Raw genomic sequence first — 21768 nt, forward strand, 5'->3', positions numbered from 1 at the left:
TGCATTGGCAATCACTCAGGTCTTAAAGGATCAACATGAGCAACTGAACCGTGCCCTCATATCCCAAGAAGATCTTGAAAACCGCAACAGACGTTGCAACATCAGGATTAAGGCCTCCTTCCCACGAACGGATTTCCGCCGCGTAATTCGCGGCGAAAATCCGCTGCGTTGCCCGCAGCTATTAGGTTCTATTGAACCTAATAGCACAATGCTCACGATGCGTAATTCCACCGCGGAATTACGCACCGCGATTTCTCCCGTCCTCACCCGCAGCATGCTCTATTTTCTGCGGGTGAGGACGGGCTGTACGCACTGACGGCTTCCATTGCAGTCAATGGAAGCCGTCCGTTCACGCTATCTCCCACTGTAACCAGCGGGAGATAGCGTGAAAAAACGCTTTCCCGCCCACCGCCGCGCGTCATATGACGCCATATGACGCGGCCGGCCGCGTCACGTGACACGGCCGGTGACGCGGCGGCGGTGGGCGGTGACGCGGCGGCGGGGAAGCGATTTCACGCTATCTCCTGCAGGTAAGTATAGGGGCTCTGGGGGGCGCCGTGACGGGCTTCACAGCGTAATATTACGCGGCGGAGCCCGTCACGCTCGTGGGAAGGAGGCCTTAGGGGCTCCCAGAATCCTTTGCTGCAGAGTCCCTCTTTAAAATAGGCGCAGAGATTTTTGGACTTCTTTTAGGCGGCGAAACAGCAACCCCTTTAAATATAGAGTGTATACAGCGGGTGCTCAGATCCCCCTCCCCCCTGCAGCCGACCCCCCAAGGGGACACCATCTGCAAGCTTTTGTCCTTTCAGGATGCTCTAGCGATACTGAAAGCTGCAAGAACCCATAAGGACCTGAGCTATTGCGACCACCCAATACAGTTGTTTCAGGACTTAGCGCCTTCCACCTTATACAAACGCCGCCTTCTTCGCCCCCTTCTGGAGGCCCTGCGGGCCAGGGACATAAGGTACTCCTGGCTATTCCCTTTCGGCCTGGGTATCTCCGTGAAAGGCCGCAGGCTCACCATTCGCTCACCTGAGGATCTGAGTAATGCCTGGACCCATCTAGATATGGACCCTATCGATTTGCCATGCTGGCTCCCCCTATCGGAGTTCCCCAAACTTCCAAAATTAACACCTCCAGAGGTTTGGCAACAGGCGGTTAATCCAAAATCCCCAAGAGGGAAAAAGAAGAAGATGAAGGAGACCAACAATAATGCGGATACCTAACTTACAGGACTCCCGGCCCTGGCTGACACTGTCCCTATCTTGGCAAAGTAGTCCCCTCTTATGGTGGAAGGATGATCATTTGTCTCACACAAACTGTTCCCATGGGCTACCCCCATGGAATGGTTCGGTTAAATACGCGCAACTTCAAACCTATGCTGATAACTGTTTTGGTTAACTCTGTTTCTTAATTGTTCCCCCCTAGATATCTCTGCTCACTTATACTTTGAAAATGCTCTTTCTACCATGCTCTGATCCTTCCCTCGGGAAGAACCCCGTTTATAAAACTGATTTGCACCTTTTTATTGTCCCCAATACGTATAGGTCTCGGAGGGCGCCTGGCAGTTCAGGCTGTACATAGTTGACTGGTCTATCTGAACATTAGCCCAGACAACCCGCCCTCTCACATCACATCTCGACTCCCCTGCCCCCCCCCCCCTCCTCCTAACAAGCAAACCCGTGACAGCGGGTCTTATCTAACTCATTTCCAGAGAATAGTTCAATTGGTTGTTTCCCCCTTATCCTCTCGTGTCTCTACCTCCCCTTTCATACCTCTTGTAGTCCAAACCTCACCCCACCATCCCCGTGCCCTGACTGGGGCGACCTATAGCCTCCCCGACCAGCATCAAACCAATTGCTCAAGCCTAACGATCTCATTCTCTCTAGACTCATCGTTAGAAAAATACTTGCATCTTAAGCCTTACCAACATGGATGACTCCTTACGGACCACTTCATTCAACGTCAGAGGCCTTAATTCCCCGGAAAAGAGGCATCACATCTCGCTGCTCCTGAAAAGGTATGGCACCAAAATAGCTTTCTTGCAGAAGACTTCTTTCAGGGGAAACAGATGTATATCCCTTCTGGGTAAACAATTCCCTCAGGGGTTCCATAGCTCACATCCGACATCCGCATCCAAAGGAGTCTCTATATTATTGCACAGGTCCACCATCTTCGCTTGCGAGGCCCAGTACTCTGACGAGAAGGGCAAAGTACTATTCCTGAGATGCACCCTACACGGTAGCAAGATAACCCTCGCTAATCTATATGCACCTAACACCGGTCAGGTACCATGGCTGATTAAATAGCTAGAGGTCCTAAATCATTTTGCATCAGGTCCGATTCTTAAGGGGGGAGACCTAAACCTGACTCTCTGCCCTCTTCTAAATTCTTCGACTGGAAAATCCCAAATATCACAGATTAGATTAAAGAGACTGAGCCGAGGGTTAGCTGACCTAGGCATTGTAGACGCTTGGCGATATATGAATCCTTCGGTAAAGGATTATACCTTTTACTCCACACTCCACTCCTCCTTCCAACGACTCGACTACATATTCGTCTCCTCCTCTCTCCTAGAGTCCGTAGGGAGCGCCACCATAGACCCCATTGTGATCTACGACCACGCCCCACTCCATGTTAACATAAACCTCCCCGACTTCTCTCCTAGAGAATGGCGTTGGAGGCTAAACCCCTCCCTCCTGGACACAGAAAAAGATAGACAACTAAAAACAGCAATCGAAGAGTATTTTCAGCTTAACAAAACCAAAGACACATCTATGCCTGTTGTCTGGGAGGCTCATAAGGCGTTTTTGAGAGGACTTTTGATTGCTCTAGGCTCCAGAGTTAAGAAAAACCAACAAAAGGAAATAGATGAGAAGCTAAAACAAATCGCTAGATTGGAACAAGCGGCTAAATATTCCCAGGGTAAGTCTTCAATCGATAAACTTATATCACTTAGAAAAGAACTTAAACTGTGCCTGGATACAATAAAAAAACATCTCTACCTCAAATATGCGGTCTACGCCCAGGGAAACAAGGGCAGTAAATTCACATCTGCTCTTATTAAAAAAGCTTGTTCCAGGAATCTCATAAACTCCATTAAAACTAGCACTGGCATCTCGGTCACCTCCTCTAAGGAGATAGCTATTGAGTTTCAGGCATTCTATTCTCGCCTTTATAATATCCCAGAACACCCCTCTCCAAACGAAGAACCTAGCGCCCAAACATGGATTGAATCCTTCCTAAAGGAACTTGATCTCCCTAAGCTAGATGAGAAAGAGACAGCAGCTTTAACATTCCCAATTACCTTACAGGAGATCAAGGACCTTCTGGCTTCGTTCCCGTCTGGAAAGAGCCCGGGCCCAGACGGCCTCCTATTAATCTATTACAAAACCTTCAAAACCACACTGGCCCCACAGTGAGTAGATCTATTTAACTTCCTCCTACGAGGGACACCCCTCCCCAAACAGGCCCAAGAAGCCCATATAACTTTGATATACAAAGATAAGAAAGATCCAGAAGATTACGGGAGTTATATATTTCTTTAATCAACTTCGATATGAAGCTCTGGGCTAAACTCTTAGCAAAGTGATTAGAAAAATTAATTCCCTCCTTAATTAACCTGGAACAAACCGGCTTTGTTAAAGGAAGAGAGGGTAGGGATAACTACATCAGACTGTTGCATGCGGAGAGGTTTGCCCAAACCCAAAATATCCCATTAGCTTTAGTAAGCTCAGACGTTGAAAAAGCTTTTGACCAGGTTAATTGGTCTTACATGAAACTGGTCCTCTCACACTTCAACTTCCCCTATATGCCGCACCTTACGCTAGGCTTAAAATAAACAATATCCTTTCCCCACCTTTCGATATAAGTAATGGAACCCGTCAGGGCTGCCCTCTTTCGCCTGCTCTTTTCATACTTATTCTCGAATCCCTCCTGCAAAGGATTAGGATAGACTCTATTATCCAGGGATTACGAATCGATAAAGAGGTCCTCTATACCATGGCTTATGCTGATGACATAGTCTTTCTGATTACAAACCCGGAGAGGGGACTTCCCCGGCTCACTACTCTCATGGAAGAATTTGGAGTCATCTCTAATTTCAAAATAAATTATGCTAAGTCCTTGGTTTTTAATATTTCCATACCCTCGGCTCGTTTTAATGAACTGAGGAGAAACTCTCCCTTCTCATGGTCTAGCTCAGATATAGATTTTCTAGGGATAAAACTCACAAAAAAGCGGAAGATGTATATTCAGCGAATTTTATACCTCTTCTAACCAAGATTAAAAAGCTACTCTGATCATACGACCTCCCCTTCCTATCGTGGCTGGGGAGAAAGAACACATTAAAATCATGCGTTCTTCCGATCATACTCTACAAAATCCGACTCCTCACGATCTTTATACCAAATGCTTTTTTCAAAACAGTGCGACAAACTTTCTCGAAATATATCTGGAAGGGGAAAAGACCGAGATTGCCTCATTGCTTGCTAGTAAAGAGGGGTTGTGAGGGAGGAGTGGACCTACCATGCCCCAGAGAATTTTATCTCGCCACTCAATTAAGCCATTGGATGGAATTGGTTCATCCGACTAAAGATCATCTGACTCAAATGCTAGTAAAAGGAACATACGGCCCTTCCCTCCTACAGGATCTCTGGTTCCCAAACATGAAAGCACGAAAAGGAGGGCACAATCCCCTTCTTAGAGGGACATTGGAGACCTGGAGTAAGCTAAGGGACTCTTTGGCGCCTTGCCCATCCCCTTTCACCTCATTATGCGCAATATACAAAATTCTAGATCTCCGCCTGGACACCTGTTCAGCAAGCACATGGCTGTCGTTTGGGGATAGGAGTATCTCGGAAGTTTACCCCCTGGCTCATGACCCTCCACCAACAATAACTTAGCTTCTCCCTAACCACAACCTTGCTTTCCTGGCCTCGGCTCATGTGACCAAAGTGATTAAGGAATTCCTGGCACTACATAAAACACCTAGACCTTTGACCCCATTTGAATCAGCACTAGGTGAGAGGTCCCCAAATAAAAGGAAGGTGGCGTTCATACGTAAACAATTTATTTCGCCACCAGTTTTCACGAAACCTGCCTTCATCAACTCCTGGGAGAGGGAGATCGGGCTGTCCCTCTCTTCCGATGAAACGAAGCTTATCCTCAGAACGGCTTTCGTTCTCTCCCCGTGCGTTATCTCTCAGGAATCTCACTATAAATTATTAGTGAGATGGTATAGGACTCCTCAGTGGCTATTTGATCACAAATTGGCCCTACAGGACAAGTGATGGAGATGCGAGGCCCACACAGGTTCATACCTCCATATTTGGTGGGATTGTCCTCGCCTGACCTCTTTTTAGAGCGATGTCGGATGTGTGCTTAGAAAGATATCTCCAAATCTAACCCTTTCCCCTGGGTTGGTTCTCCTGTGGAAACCCTCTGCCGCCTTTCACCCCCTGAAACACAAATTGACAGCACACCTCCTAGATACGGCGAAATCTCTTATACCACTCTTGTGGCGTCAACAAGACCCACCCTCCTTGGGAATGTGGAGAAACAAAGCTGATCTACTCATGAACCTTGAGGAACTCTCCAGTTGGGCGCGGGGCACTCATGACTCTTTTCTAAAAAATTGGAGCCCTTGGAGGTCAATCAGAAACGAAATCATCTAAATTATGAGACCACCACCTCGTCTCATTAGATGGGCTTTCAAGCTCGAGATGATGATGCCCTCTTCCGCAGATCGTTGACACAGATGCCAACCCTGGCTCAGGGCTCTGACCCGAACCCGCGTTAGGGTTTGGCACCAGAACATCTCTCGATATTCCCAGCTCTGAGATGAAGTTAGGCTGTGCACACCCCCACTCTGGACAATCTAGCCCGGGGTCCCCCCCTCCCCCCTTCTCCTAGTCTGTTATGTCGCCTATAGCTTCTGCCTGTTTTATGTTATAGGTTAAGCCCGAGCACGTCTTGTACCTCAAGCGGGCTGCCCCAATTAGGTTAAGTTCTGTGTCTGTCTTCTGCTAGGACGCAGCAATTCTGGGTTAGACTCACGTGTGTTTTCTGCTCAGATTAATGCTACCCATTGAATCTTCTAGATCGTCCGAAGTGGATTTTGTGTGCATTATGTGTATTGTGTGTAATGTATGTAAAGATTTCAAAAATTGCAATAAACATTGATTATAAAAAAAAATAAATAGGAAAAAAAAAAAATATCTTTGAAAAAAAACTTTTCTGCTGCATCTTCTCGCACAATAGCTTTCTTATTTTTCCGTTGACATAGTTGTGTAAGGGCTCATTTTTTGCAAAACGTTTTTTTCTTGGAGATAGGGTGACTAAAAAAAGCACATTTCTGGCGACGTTCATCATGTGTGGGTAAATAATGCAATACTTTGATAGATTGGACGATACCAAATATGTATTTTTGTTTTATTATTTAGATGCTTTTATTCTGAATATGGCAAAAGGTTTTTTTTAAACTATTCCTTTTTTTTTTAATTAGTAATTTATTGATTTTATTTTTACTTTTTTTTTTTTTTTTAGTCCCCTGAGGGGGCAACAACCTGCGATACCTTGATAATTCCTGCAGTATGATGTAATGCCATGGCATTACATCACACTGCTATCGGAAAGGCAGTCTATGAAACCACCCCATTGGGATGGCTTGATAGGCATTCTGCCATGACACCTGCCCGGCTCCTTGCGATCGCATTGCTCTCAAAGGTGTTCCGGGGATTCAAATGACATTGGAATTTAAAGGATTAACAGCTCCGATGAGCTGTGCAGCTTATCGGAGCTGTTGCCACCGGGTGTTGGCTGTAAGCAACAACCGCAGTGTATGTTGGGAGATCGCCGCGCGATTTCTCTTCATACATCGCTCACAGTTGCAGGATGTAAAAACGCAATAGACCGGTCACTAAGGGGTTAAAGATACAACAAATGTATTAACTTTGTGTGACATTTGATATATTTCTCAGGGAAGAAAAGCTGCTAAAAAAGTGGTATAAAAAAAAAATTCCCTGGACGATAAATTGCCCCTTATTGTCTCCTAACAACTTACAATCAGCAATCTAAGGGCTAATGCCAAAAAAGACTAGAAACCATGGATGCAGGCGAATGAACCATGAGCAGAACTTTTCTCCATAATTATTCACAGGAGGTGACCCATCACCTGCCATGCTCTCCCCATAGACCAGACCACCAAAATCATCTAAGTTAGAGGTACTACAAACACCTTATGAGTCCAAGTCGTCTGAGAATTACTTGTTTCTTCAATAGGTACCATGATTCTATAAAACAGAACTTGCTTAAAGTTACCACCAACACCCCCAGAATTAGCAAAACTTGAAAAACAAAGAAAAGAACAAGACTTATTACACAGCTATAATATATAGTCACAGCCAGCTGAGAATTAACATTTAGTTTACGGTTCTTCACTTTGTTTTATATTTTTACAATGGGCATTGAACCTAAATGAGAGAATTGCATTTAGTGCTTGTAATGCCAGGTTCTTGCAGGCCAATTTTATAGCGGATGTTTGTCCTTTTATTTACTTTTGAAATGTTAATAAATAAAATAGAAAACTTTTAGTATTTTTTTTATATAAAGTATTTTCTCCTTTAATCATATATAAATAACTTATTTAAGGTTAAGTTACAAGATGCATATAAAAGAAAACCATTGTGACATTAGCAAGTCAAACTTTATAGTAGATTTCCGATGCGGAAGCAGGTATAACAACTCCCTGTTGCTGTAACATTCGGAGAACATCCAATATTGCATCTAACTCGGTTCTAAACTTCTCCAGCTGCGTGTTCTTTTGTTGCACGAGTTTCTTCCATTTCTCAATTTCCTTAACTTGTGTAGCGTCAGCAACATGACATGTTTGATCAATTATCTGCAAATAGAAAAAGCATAAAACACTCTATGATACATCACTGTCAGTTCAGTACACAAGGGTTGTATCCTAATGAAAATACAGTAGTTGAAAAAGAATAGCATACTGTAGACCAGATACTTGGATGCATGTTTAAAGGCCCATTTAGAGCCAACAATTCTTGCTCAAAATTCGCTCAAAGGAGTCTTTTGAGCGAGAATCATTGTGTGTAAATGTGCGGACATCGTGCTGTTTTCGTTAACAATTTGCTCATCGTTGAGACTGCTGAGACTATTGTTTCAGCTGGTATCCCGCTCCGTGAACACAGCAGGAGTATGCAGAAGACAGCGTTCCAGCTGTGTTCTGCATGCTTCGAGAAGACAACAGATGTATGCAGAAGACAGCGGTCCCGCTGGTCTTCTGCATACAGCGTGAGCCTTCATTTACACACTAATGCAAAGTGAACACTCAAAAGTGTCACTCAAACTACCGTTTGAGCTATTTTTGAGCGATCATCTTGCCATGTAAATGCACACAACGATCATCACTCAACAATTATCGCTCAAAAGACATCTTTTGTGTCTAAATGGGCCTTAAGTGGTCTGATACTGTTGAGTATGCAGTAGTGACAACACAAAAGTAGTAAAATTCAGATACTTCTACCGTTGGACATAGAACCATAGTTCTAGCACAAACAGGTTTCAAGAAGTTTTTGGGACAGAAAAAACAGCAGATGCATTTTTTTTTTAAAGGGAGACGGTCACCTCGCCCAGCATCATAAACTAAGTAATGGTGCTGTTAGGAGACATGTCATACTCGCCCACTTCCAAGATCCAGCAGTATCCACCTCTAAGGTTGGCACATGGTACGAACATCTGTTTCTTCTTCGAGTCCCGTGCGCTCCTATATGAGTCTATGAGAAAAAGTGCACGCATGGGACCCTTAAAAGTCAGATGTTCTTGCCAAGTGCCGACTTCAGAGGGTATACTGCTGGATCATATAAAAAAATAACAAAAAACACATCACAGGATCCCTGTTACTTCCCCTAACAGCACTATAAGTTACTTTATGGTGCTGTGGGGACATGACAGGCTCCCTTTACTGCTTAAAAAACTATTCATGGCCACAGCCTGAAACATGTCTTCTTCATCTTTTTTTTTCCTATGCTACCATAGTTTTAAAAATATTTTTCCTACTTCTGTGGTGGATAACAGATTACAATTGTGGCTAACTTAAAAGGTTTTTTTCAAGTAGTACCAAGCTATACCAGGGTCGGAGCTGAAGCCACTGGTCCGACCGCTGTGTAGTGGCCAGTGCGTAGAATTGCAAGCGCACCTCTCATTGAGATCGATGGGAGCGGAGCTTGTAATGGAAAACTCCTTTAATGAAAGCAACTGAAAAAAAGGGACACTGCATCCAAAACCCAGGTTGGAATGTGTTTTCCAGTTATCACTTCTTGCCATCTTGGCTACAGGAAGTGAGAGGTGATGACTAGAGATGAGCGAACGTACTCGTTTCGAGTAATTACTCGATCGAGCACCGCGATTTTCGAGTACTTCACTACTCGGGTGAAAAGATTCGGGGGGTGCCGGGGGGAGGCGTGGAGGAGCGGGGGGTAGCAGAGGGGAACAGGGGGGAGCCCTCTCTCTCTCCCTCTCCCCCCCACTCCTCGCTGCAACCCCCACTCACCCACGACGCCCCCCGAATCTTTTCGCCCGAGTACGGAAGTACTCGAAAATCGCGGCGCTCGGGCGAAAAAGGGGCGTGGCTGAGTAGGTTCGCTCATCTCTAGTGATGACTCAAAGAATAATTAAAAACAGATGTGTGTATAATTAAACATGGAAATGCAGCAGGACAAGGAGTTGGTTGTATAGTCTATTGAATTCTACATCCCATGGTTTAATGCATTCACAGCGGTTTTACTTGGGTAAATTGGTCAGAAATTCTTTGTAATGAATGAGGATCTACAAATTTGTATATAACGGAACCCGCATGGCAAAAGGTCTTTGTTAAGAGGTAAAAACCTACAGCACATCTTTCATTTTGGAAGCAAATGCCATTCTTGAGAGAAAGGAGTCTTTGCAGGAGATGCCAAACAATTAGTAGCAAAACAAAATATCTTACAAATGGTGCAACATGCATATACATTTCTAGAGGCGTATAAGAAATGTCACATGAAACCACTAACAAAATGGATTTGCTATCCTACATTTAGTAACGAACCTGAAAATGTTTTATGCATCTTGTATGTCACACAATCAACATATCTCAAACTTATTTGTGTGTTATAAAATCATAAGTATCCTAAAGTACTTTTATGCAAATCAGAAAGATGGAAGTACTTCTAAGCATATGGGGATATGCATACATACCAGTTTCAACCCGTTTAGGACCAGGAACGGGAAATATGCGGCGCCTGGTCCCGGGCTTAAAGCCCATCCTATGTAAAATTTAAGCCTCCTGCTCTGCAATCAATTCTCTGCCAACCCACAGAAGGTAGGAGGGGTTTTTAACCCTTCTGTCTTCTCCTTCCCCGAGTACACAGCACTCAATGAGCGCTGTGTACTGAACAGTGAAAGTGTAACTTCCACTATGGAAGCGAGGGGGGTCACGTGACCACCAGGATTCCCTGCTACAGCAGAGCTACAGGGTCTGATCAGCTTTGCCAGAGATTAATGTCACTACGGGTGATGTTTTTCCCTGTAACTGAGGCTCCTATGGATGCCCCAGCTACAGCGGAAAAGTGTCAAATAAAAAAAACAAACATGTGAATCTCCCCCAGAGGTCTTACATGACGTCATGGAGGACATAGCTAGTAAAAAACATAAATCACAGAATAAAACAACAATATATGCATAAGAAGGAGAATAACACAAAGCCAACGCCAACCAAAACCGTCGCTATAAGCGCCCTGTAATCCCAAACCATACATATTATATATCAAAACGTCCAAAACAAAATGAGGAACCCGTTCACATACTTTATTTTAATGTAAATGTACTAATATTAAAAAAAAATAAAAAAAATAACATTTTTTTTAGCTTTTTACCCCCAATAAAACTAAGAAACGGGAAAAAAGTCAATGAAAAAGATATAAAAAAATAGCCCTATAGGTCACGGGGAAAAAAAACACAGCAAAAATAATTTTAGTAGCTGAAGGAAAGAAAATAGGGCAGTAAAACAACCACATGGGTAAAATCCCTAAAAAGTGTCTGGTCCTTAAGGTACAAAACACCCTGGTCCTTAAGGGGTTAAAGTCATTTGTCAACACAAATTATACTTCAGCCCACTGTTTGTGTGCTTTCTGTTAATTAGGAACTGTCAACGACATTCAGATTTAGGAGAGCACATTCTGACAATGTGAGACTAATCGTCATATCAGCATTCACGCCGTGTGGTAAATCACCCACACAACTAGCGCTCTGCTCAATGAACCGACAGGACCTGCTGTTGTTTACCCATTAGTAAATACTGTATGAGAGCCTTTAGGGAATGCTTGAGGAAAGTTAGCTAGTAGAAACTTGTGTTGCTGTAAGAGTGACTGCATAAAACCTAATGAGGCTTTCAGTGTTGAACATAGATAATAAAATATATAAATCTTGTTATTTGTATAGCGCCAACTTATTCATTACCCACAGGTATTTCATTACCCCACAAGCTGGGTTCTCATTTTACTGACCTCGGAAGGATGGAAGGCGGAGTCAACCTTGAGCCGGCTACCTGAACTATACAGGCATTGAACCTGCAACCTTCAGGTCGTGAGATGTTTTTTCTGCATTTCTGCTGCCTGCGCCACACGAGGCTCAACATACATTAATATAAATCAGTAACAGTAAACAATTAATTTCAATCAGATGGAAGAAGTGAGAGGTGCTACCTGTTGGAGTTCTTGCTCCCTTTGTGAATGTCTGATTTCCATGTGCTTAACTTTACTTTGAAGTGTTAAGAAGTGCTTCATTTCTGGACTGTGACAATCTTTGGCTATCTTTAGTTCATCCAGTAGTTTTGCCATCTGTTAGACAGAGCAAAAATATTATACATAGGGGCACATTAAAAAACCTTTTTACATCAGTTTCTGGCTTTAAAAAAAAAAAAAGGTTGCATATTTTTGCACAAGCGGTTATTTCTGCAAAAATGTGCAGCTTTTCGCCATTGTGCACCAGCCCCGCCACTTTATTAAAAAGTGAGCAGGGCTTGTCAGGATGGGTATATGGCCGCCTTGGACTGACAGATTTATATACAATTTGTGTCAGAAATTAGTGTAAATTGTAACAGAAATGTATGCCAGGTCAGATCTGGCATACATTTCGGAGGAGGTGCAAGGTAGTGCCAGGGATGTTATACGTACATGAAAGGCGTGTGTCTCCATGTATTAAGTGCACCATGCACTGGGATGATTTCGATGCTGGTCTTAGTACAATCTTCCCCAGTGCATGGTGGGCTGGGATTAGGACATTTCCCCCACAGTTTTTTTTTTTTACTAATACCTTCGCCAAATGTTCAGTAATTGTGCACAGCTTTTGTACTCATCTGATACATCTAAAAACAATATACATATTCGTTTTATTACACAAGAACACTACTTTTAGATAAAATATGCCGATTATACACAAATTTATATTGAAGACATTGTCTAAGGAATGAACAAAATGACGACCAACTGCAGCCTGTGAGAAACCTGTCGTAGAACGTCACTGGGATGGGTTGATGATTCCTGAGATTGGGGATGGGGTAGAACACTAACCGAAGCGAACAATATGGTGTTAGGCTCTGACCCCACCGTCTCTTCCTCTCAGGCCTCATCAGCCCGTCCTACTTACATTCTAGGATGGATCTCTCCAAGTCTGCAGATGCTGCCAGTTTGTTCATTTCCTGGACTACCCCTTTAATTAATCATCCAGCTTTCACATTATGAATTATACAGAAGTCACTACTTTTGTTTAGTGCTCATCTGCCATTTCTTCAGGGTTGACTACTTTTTAGTTCTGTTTTGTTAGTCCACAGCTGTGATCAGTGACTGGAGCCGAGCTACAGTGTCTGCAGGGATTCAGAGGTAGTGTACAATGCAAGAACAGGAGATACAGGTATCCAGCACTCCGAATGTCATAAAAATAGTCACAAAACCACCTCTGACGCATTTCAGACCATAACAAGGTCAATAGTCATGGCATATAACATAAAAAAATACAACCAGGAGGGGAGAAGTGACTGCAGACAAACATAGCCTGCACATGTGAACGGATTCTAAAGACACCAACCACAGATAAGTGCACCACACTATACAGGAGTGCGACCCCTACTGGCAAAGAAGTGGATCACCCCGTATCTCTACAGTGGGTAACACTGGCTGACATCTTGGGCTCCCCCAAATGTATAGCAAACTACATGGCCATTGGCTCGTCAACGTATGTGTCTTACCTAAAATACAGAACTAACACCCGCATTTATCAGTATTTTTTGCATGCAGTTAGCTATATCCGCTCCTTTGCCAGTAGGGGTCGCACTCCTGTAAAGTGTGGTGCACCTATCTGTGGTTGTCGTCTTTGGTATCCGTTCACATGTGTAGGCTATGTTTGTTTGCAGTCACTCCCCCTTAATCTGGTCTGGGTTGAGTCAGTGGCTGCACTATTAGTCTGCATTGGACAAGTAGCTCCTCCATATTATAGTATGGCTCTCTGCATTCTACTAGGGTCTACGGCGATTGTGCCTGGCCTGCAGTCTATCAGGTGTTGCATTATTGGCTTCCATTGCAGTAATTAATGTCCTAATACAGACACAAGTTTATATAGGGGCGTTTTAGGTCTCAAAATAAAGGAAAAAATTAAAATAAAAAAAATCACAGGAAGCAGCCATATACTTACTGATATACTGATACAAGAGGACAGGAATATAAACCACTTATCCCCCAACATGCAAACAGCCAGACTGATTTTTTTTTCCTGTTTGATATTTCCCTGTGATTTTAACTAATGTTATTGTAGGGACCGACAATAAACGAGGACCCATGACATGGGTTGTTGGCTCATGTATTGTGGCCAAAAATCTCATTTAATACCTCGTTTTTATCAGTATTTATCAATAACATGCAGTGCAGTTTTGACTGCTGGGGGAGCCCAGGGTGCCAGTGCCAGTCAACTGTGGAGTGCAGGGAAACCCGCTGGTTTCAAATATGGCGTGACTAAGGCTGCCTGTCCACGGGCCTAGCGATATCCCACGGTAGATCTCCGCTGCGAGAGCCACTGCTGGGGAGCAGGAGACAGCTGACGGTTCTCCGCACTAAGCCTATCTGAAAGGCTCACCGCGGAGAATCGCAGCATGCTGCGATTTGAATCCCGTGAGCGGAGAATCGCTATGATTCTCCGCTCGTGGACGCTGCGGCTGAGCTTTTCATAGCAACACTATGGAAAGCTTCAGACAAAGTGATTCGCCAGTGATTTATTGCCGGCGCAATCACGCCCATGGACATGCAGCCTAATAGGTTGTAAGCTTGCATGGTGCACTACATGTATCATGTTGTCTGACATCCTGTATCTACTCTTTCGTGCAGCAAAAAACACTAAACAGCCCCCTACCCAATATAAGGATGGTTTGTGAGTGGCTGTTTCAGTGTCCTTCACGTGTTTTTTGCTCCTCCATTTAGCAGTTTGGGTGTCTGCATGTATATGCTTGCCCTCTTGTATCAGTATAGCAGCGAGTATGGCCGCTTTCTGTTATTTTCTTTTGTGTTTGACGATTCCCTTTCTGTAATTTCAAAATAAAATATTTATTTAAAATCTGCTTGTTGCCTATATAAGCAACATATTAAACATATGCCATGCCCAAAATTCTCAGCTATTAACCTAGTACAGACATAAATATAGAAGCATTACACATCACTCTAGACCAATAATGGCGAACCTTTTAGACTCAGTTACCAAACTGCAACTCAAAACCCACATATTTATCGCAAAGTGCCATCCACTCCAGTAGTAATAGTGACCCCCGCAGTAGCCCCAGTAGTAAAAGTGACCTCCACAGTGGCCCCCGTAGTAACAGTGCCCCATGAAACCCATATCTTTACCTCCTCCTTGTCAAAGCACCACTGATCCTCTGCTGCGGGTGGAAGTGTGTGCGCCCAGACGGCTCCTCCTTTCTCCTCTCCTCCTGCGGAACCAAGGAGGAGGGGTCAGGGGAAGAGGATCCCAGGTGCACACACTGCACACAATTTGTGCACCTGTAACAGTGCTACTGAGCGATTATCAGCTGGGGAGCTGTGGCACTTTAAACATTAATGTACAAGGCGAATAAGATTTTCTGATATCTTGAAGGATCTTTTTAAATTTTCATCTGGTCGGTCCTTACATTCTTCTGGATGAGCCATCGTTTTTTCTTTTAACCCAAGGTTTTTCTTCATCTACAGCTACAGCTATTTCATTAGTGTAAGTTGTATTACACACATATTTCTACTCTACCATTTACACACTTTTCATCATACATTGAAGAGAACATTTGGAACGATGTTATACAGTATAATACATTCCTTTTCAAAATGTGATTTCTAAAACCAGTAAATGACTCATTCGGTTTGTGAAGGGTCAAGAACATGTACCTCTTTCTGTAGAGTTTCCTCCCTGATTCGGGAGACAGTCAGAGCTTCTCTGTCCTTCTGTAGCCCAGCAACTTGCTTTTGAAGGTGTTTTATGAGGATCTGCAGAAATAAATGTATGTTTTATATTAACGAGGTTTTTTTTACATGTAAGCAAGAAGAATAAATTATGGCGCACTTAACTGAAACAATATTTTATGCATAAAGTGTCAACAGAAACTGTAGCTTTACTTTCATTAACCCCTTAGTGACGGCCCCATCGGGAAACTACGTCCTCAGTAAGTGGGCTTTAATCCTAGAGGACGTAGTATTATGCGTCCTCTTAGGATTAATGCCCACTTGCCTGAGGACATGACAGCTCCATGCTGTCGGTGCCCGCACTTAGCCGACAGCATGGAGCTGTCATCCCGGGCTGCGGGCAGTCCCCCCCGGCATTGCGATCGGTGCTATCCAATGGATAGTACCGATCGCAATAAAGTAAATAAAACAGTGAAAAGGGTTAAAGATTCAGCTGCCCTGATAGATCGGATCCATCAGGGCAGCTGAAAATACTCACCCGGCTTGTCCGCGATGTCCCGCGGTGAATGAGTCCTCCGGGACCAGGCGCTGCTCTTCTGCGCATGCGCGCCAGACGAATGACGTCACGCGCATGCGCAGAAGGCCGGGAGCCCTGGCACATTCAAAATCTCCTGGCTCCCGGCTCCTGAAGGTAGCCGGGAACCAGGAGATGTTACCGGGGACAGCGATTGCCGCTATCCATTGGATAGGGGCGATCGCGAAAAGGTTAAAAACGTTTTTAAAAAGTACAAGTTTCACCTCCCGTCATGGATCCGATCCATGAGGGGAGGTGAAAATACTCACCTCAGGTCCGCCGATGTCCCCGGTGTTCCGGGACCCGAAGTCCCTAGGTCCGCCGATGTCCCCGGTGTTCCGGGACCCGAAGTCCCTGTCTACGCAAGCGCGCCCGATGTCAATCATCGGGCGCGTGCACAGAGGGGCTCGAGCCCCGGGAAATTTATAATCCCTCTGCTCCTGGCTGCCATGTGTAGCCAGGAGCAGAGAGATTTCACCGGGGACATGATCACTGTTATCCATAACAAAAAGTTTTAAAAAAAAGTTTAAAAAGCTTACGTCCCCCCCCTCCCCCCCCCACGGATCATATATCCGTGAGGGAGGATGAAATGACGTACTTAAGGCCCGCGGATTTATCTGCGGACCTTACCCCAGCTTCCCGTCGCCAAAATGGCAGGCGCAGCGCAAAAGCCGTGGATTGCCAGGGTAATTTAAAATCTCCCTGCTCCTGGCTACAAAACTTAGCCGAGAGCCTGGAGATTTCACAGGGGCCGCGGTGAACGGTTCCTGATCACGTGTTCGCCGTTATCCAATGGATAATGGCGATCACGTGAAAAGTAAAAAAGCGGTGAAGGTTCATCTCCCCTCATCGATGCGATTGGTGAGATGAGATGAAACTTTTTACCAGAGGCCTCTGTATTTGCACCCCGACGCGATCTTACTCCGTGAACTTTCCCGGATTCTGCACATGCGACCGCCGGCAAAACACCGGACACATGCGCAGGAGTCGGGGAGCCCAGGAAATTTAAAATCTCCTTGCTCCCAGCGACCAATGGTCGCCGAGAGCCTGGAGCAGTGACCTTGTTGAGCGGTCACCAGTCATGTGATAAAAAGGTAGCGATCTACCTTTGGCCGCTCTCACATGACCGGATAGGAATTACGGATTCCGCATGCGTCTGATCTGCGGTAATACGCAGATCAATCGCATTAGATTACACAATTCTGCTCACATTAGTGGGTCGGAATTGCGTAATCCACTCGCAGAAAAGAGAATGCAGCAGGTTTATTTTACCACGGATATCCGCAACATAGAGCCCATTGTGCCCGCAGCCCGTATACAAGGTAGTTGCGTATGGGCTGCGGGTACCCGTGTCATCGCTAAGCAACGGTGCGGGAAATACAAACAAACAAAAAAAAGTACTGCGCATGACCGCCTGTGTGAGTAGGCAGTTATGCACAGTACATTACGTGGCCATACGCAGGGTCACAGCCGGGCTCACAGCTGGGATCCGCTGCGGGCCTCCACAAGCGGATTTCACCTACGGCTGCGTGAGCCTGGCGTTATTCAGACCGCTACTTGTAATACGCAATTTACAAGAAGCCCGGGGAACGCTCGCCTTCCTGCAGTTCCAGGAGCACCTTGTTCAGCGTCTTCTGTGTGAGACCGCTGCACCTCATCAAGCTTATGGAGACTCACAGAGCGCCACTTTTTACACCCCATACCCGCTACTGAGGTCACGAAATACCCCCAAAAAGCATGAGAGGATGGTTTTATTGCCCCATGTACCCATCCCAACCAGCCTCCGTAATTACCCCTGTCTTTGGAAATGCAGTTCACATTAATCCTTTATCTAAGATTTGGGGAATGCCGAAAAGGGCGCGGAGTGTGTGTGTGGGTGATTTTTTTAAGGTGTCAATTTTTATTCCGTACAAGTGGGCAATGGGGCCTGGGATTTATTCAGTTGTGCCCTGCAATCCAACGGGTGTTCCCTCCATTACAGGCCTTGTCATGTGTCCTTTAAGTAGATTAGGGCCGCAAGGGGTATGTTTTTGAACACGGGACAAACGGGGGTGTCCATTTTGGGGTAAAGGTCTTCATTCCTATATACACTGTACAAAAAACAGTTTTTAAATTGACAAAATTGCCAAAAAAATGAAAATCGTAATTTTTTCCTTCTGCTTTGCTTAGATTTATTCAAATACTGTGGGGTCAAAATACGCAGTACACCCCTAGATGAATTTGTTAAGGGGTCTAGTTTTTAAAATGGGGTCATTTGTGGGGGTTCTTTATCGTTTTGGGCGCTCAATGGCTCTAAGAGTGGGCAATGGGGTGTGGAATTTATTCCGTTGTACCCTGAAATCCAACGGGTGCTCCTTCCATTATAGGCCTTGCCATGTGTCCTTTAAAGGGGTTGTCCCGCGCCGAAACGGGGTTTTTTTTTTTTTAACCCCCCCCCCCCCCGTTCGGCGCGAGACAACCCCGATGCAGGGGTTAAAAAAACAAACCGGAGAGTGCTTACCTGAATCCCGGCGGTCCGGCGTCTTCATACTCACCTGCTGAAGATGGCCGCTGGGGTCTGCTCCCTCCGTGGACCGCAGCTCTTCTGTGCGGTCCATTGCCGATTCCAGCCTCCTGATTGGCTGGAATCGGCACGTGACGGGGCGGAGCTACACGGAGCCGGCATTCTGCACGAGCGGCCCCATTGAAGAACAGAAGAAGACCCGGACTGCGCAAGCGCGGCTAATTTGGCCATCGGAGGCCGAAAATTAGTCGGCACCATGGAGACGAGGACGCCAGCAACGGAGCAGGTAAGTATAAAACTTTTGATAACTTCTGTATGGCTCATAATTAATGCACAATGTACATTACAAAGTGCATTATTATGGCCATACAGAAGTGTATAGACCCACTTGCTGCCGCGGGACAACCCCTTTAAGTAGATTAAGGCCACAAGGGGTATGGTTCTGAACACGGGACAAACGGGTATCCATTTTGGGGTGAAAGTCTTCATTCCTATGTGTGCTGTACAAAAAAAAGCTGTTTTTAAAATGACAAAATTGACAAAAAAAAAATAAAAAAAAAAAAATCACAATTTTTTCTTTTTGCTTTGCTTGAATTCATTCAAAAACTGTGGGGTCAAATGGGTAGTACACCCCTAGATAAATTCGTTAAGGGGTCTAGTTTTCAAAATGGGGTCACTTTGGTTTTGGCCGCTCAAGAGCTCTACAAATGTGCTATGGGGCCTAAAACGCCTTCAAGGAAAATTTATGTTCTGAAAACCACCAACTACTCCTTTCATTTTGGGCCCCGTTGTGCATCCAGACATAAGATTAGGGCCACAATGGGTATGTCTCTGAACACGGGAGAAACAGGGGTATCCATTTTGAGCTGCAAGTCTTCATTTATATGTGTGCTGTACAAAAAAAGCTGTTTTTAAAATGACAGAATTGCCAAAAAAACGAAAATCACAATTTTTTCCTTTTTCTTTGCTTGAATTCATTCAAAAACCGTGGGGTCAAAATGGGTAGTACACCCCTAGATAAATTTATTAAGGGGTCTAGTTTTCAAAATGGGGTCAATTGTGGGGGTTCTCTTTGGTTTTGGCCAGTCAAGAGCTCTACAAGTGTGCTAAGGGGCCTAAAACGCCTTCAAGCAAAATTTCTGTTCTCAAAGACACTGACTACTTCTTTCATTTTAGGCCCCGTTATGCATCCAGACATAAGATAAGGGCCACAATGGGTATATTTCTGAACATGGGAGAAACAGGGGTATCCATTTTGGGGTGTAAATCCTCATTTTCATGGGCACTATAGGAAAAAATATATGTCTTTAAAAAGACAGATTTGCAAAAATATGAAATTTTATTTTTTCTCCTCTAAATTGAATTAATTCCTGAAAAAAAACGTGGTTAAAATACTCATGACACCCCTCAGCGAATACATTAAGGGGTGTAGTTTTTAAAATGGGGTCATTTGGGGAGGGAGTATCTATTATTCTGACACTCATGAGACTTTGCAAACTTGGCTTGGTGCAGGAAAACAAAGTGTTCCTCAAAATGCTGAAAAGTAATGTTAAATTTGTACGTCATCTAAATGGTTAAAAAAAACAAAAGTTTTTCAAATGTGCATTCAGAATAAAGTAAATAGATGGATATATATCTTATCAAAAATTTGTACAGTATGTTTCTACATATTTGAGATATTACAGTTGAAAATGTGAAAAAAATGACAATTTTTTCAAAACTTTTCCAATATTGGTACTTTAATAAATATACACAAATTATATTGGTCTCTTTTTACAACCTAAATGAAGTACAACATGTGGCGAAAAAACAATGTCAGAATCATTTGGATATGCAAAACCTTCACGGAGTTATACTACGTTGAACGACACATGTCAGATTTCCAAAATTTGGCTCCGTCACTAAGGCGCAAACAGGCTTCGTCACTAAGGGGTTAATTTAGTTATTTTCACCCTTCCAGTCAAATGAAAGTGATGAGCTCAAGGGAAAGTGAGCAATAAGGAGTTTAAAGGCAAAGGACACACATGGTAGAATTATCGCGTTACTACAGTGCAGATTCCACAGGAAGAATATGCAGAGCTGCAGAGCTTTTGGCAATGTAGAATACATGTGGGTCGAGTTTACACATCCTATGGATTTTTACCAACATTTCACTCATTAATGTACTACCCCTTTTTCATAATATTCTGGCTACTGACTGTTTGGAATACATAAGTCTTTATAAAAATCATCCCGATTTTATGTCGTGTTCGTCAGTTTCTGAAACTCCAAGTATTCCTCTATACTAGAAATCAAGAAGGATTTATCTTTTTTTTTTAAATGAGGAAAATTGGCTGCTACCTCATTAGTTTTTTTTGCCTTCCTCTGGATCAACACTGGGGGGTAATAGGCTGAACTGGATGTATGCATGTCTTTTTTCGGCCTTACATACCATATATGTTACTTTGCTAGTAGAAGGCAAGTTTTAGATGTGACATTTAGAAAGTAGCCAGACTATTATGAAAAGGGATAGTATAGGGTGAAATCAGCAGCATGATACAAAGAAAATTTGCATGCAACACATTCCGCCTTTGCAGTGGAACCAACACAGATCTGCACCTAAATTAGAATCAGAAAATGTTTGCTACATGTGAACTTAACTTTAGAATTCTGAGTCTCTGAGAAAAAATGACTGGCTTTACTCTTATAGAGGCAGGGTGTATGGAAGGCAATTTTAGTTTAACGCTCTTGATTATACATATTAGTTGTACTTTAGCGGAGAAGAGGCCTTTTCCATCACTAGCAATTTATCTCAGTATATTGATTTTCTTCTCCAATGTTATGTTATCTATTTAGATTCTTACCCTAAAGGCACTCCATCACTTATTAACCTGCTTTCACACATCAGCTGGAGACCCTCTTACCGCTGGGCTACCCTACATCACATCCCTCTATTCCAACATCCCCCATGATTTAGGCATCAATACTATTTCCTCAATTCTTTCAGAGGACCACTCTATTCTCACTGCACAGAAAGATTCTATTATTGAAGGAATCCATTTCATACTCAAAAATAATTTCACGTTTAGCTCCACCCAATGTAAAGAAAGAAATTAAAAGCACCGCTATTAGATTTGCACCTAATTTCGCTAATCTCTATGTGGCCAGCTTTGAAAGGATGTACATCAGCTCTAAATCCAAGAGGTCCAACATGATAGTCTTTCATAGAT

The 21768-nt window shown here is 43.9% G+C and overlaps 1 protein-coding gene across 2 annotated transcripts in view; it reads right to left on the bottom strand.

Annotated features, from left to right (window-relative positions):
• Positions 1–7604: 7604 nt before the first annotated feature.
• Positions 7605–21768, bottom strand: part of CEP162 (centrosomal protein 162) — a 125647-nt gene continuing 111483 nt past the window's right edge. For both annotated transcript variants that reach the window (XM_066605014.1, XM_066605012.1), the window contains exons 24-26: positions 15468–15566; positions 11757–11891; positions 7605–7900 (exon numbers count right to left, since the gene is read on the bottom strand). In XM_066605014.1, the coding sequence (XP_066461111.1) occupies positions 7700–7900; positions 11757–11891; positions 15468–15566 (435 nt within the window). In that variant the 3' untranslated portion in view covers positions 7605–7699. The remainder of the gene's footprint in view (positions 7901–11756; positions 11892–15467; positions 15567–21768) is intronic.

The sequence above is a fragment of the Eleutherodactylus coqui genome, chromosome 1 (assembly GCF_035609145.1).
Source record: "Eleutherodactylus coqui strain aEleCoq1 chromosome 1, aEleCoq1.hap1, whole genome shotgun sequence".
NCBI classification, from domain to species: domain Eukaryota; kingdom Metazoa; phylum Chordata; class Amphibia; order Anura; family Eleutherodactylidae; genus Eleutherodactylus; species Eleutherodactylus coqui.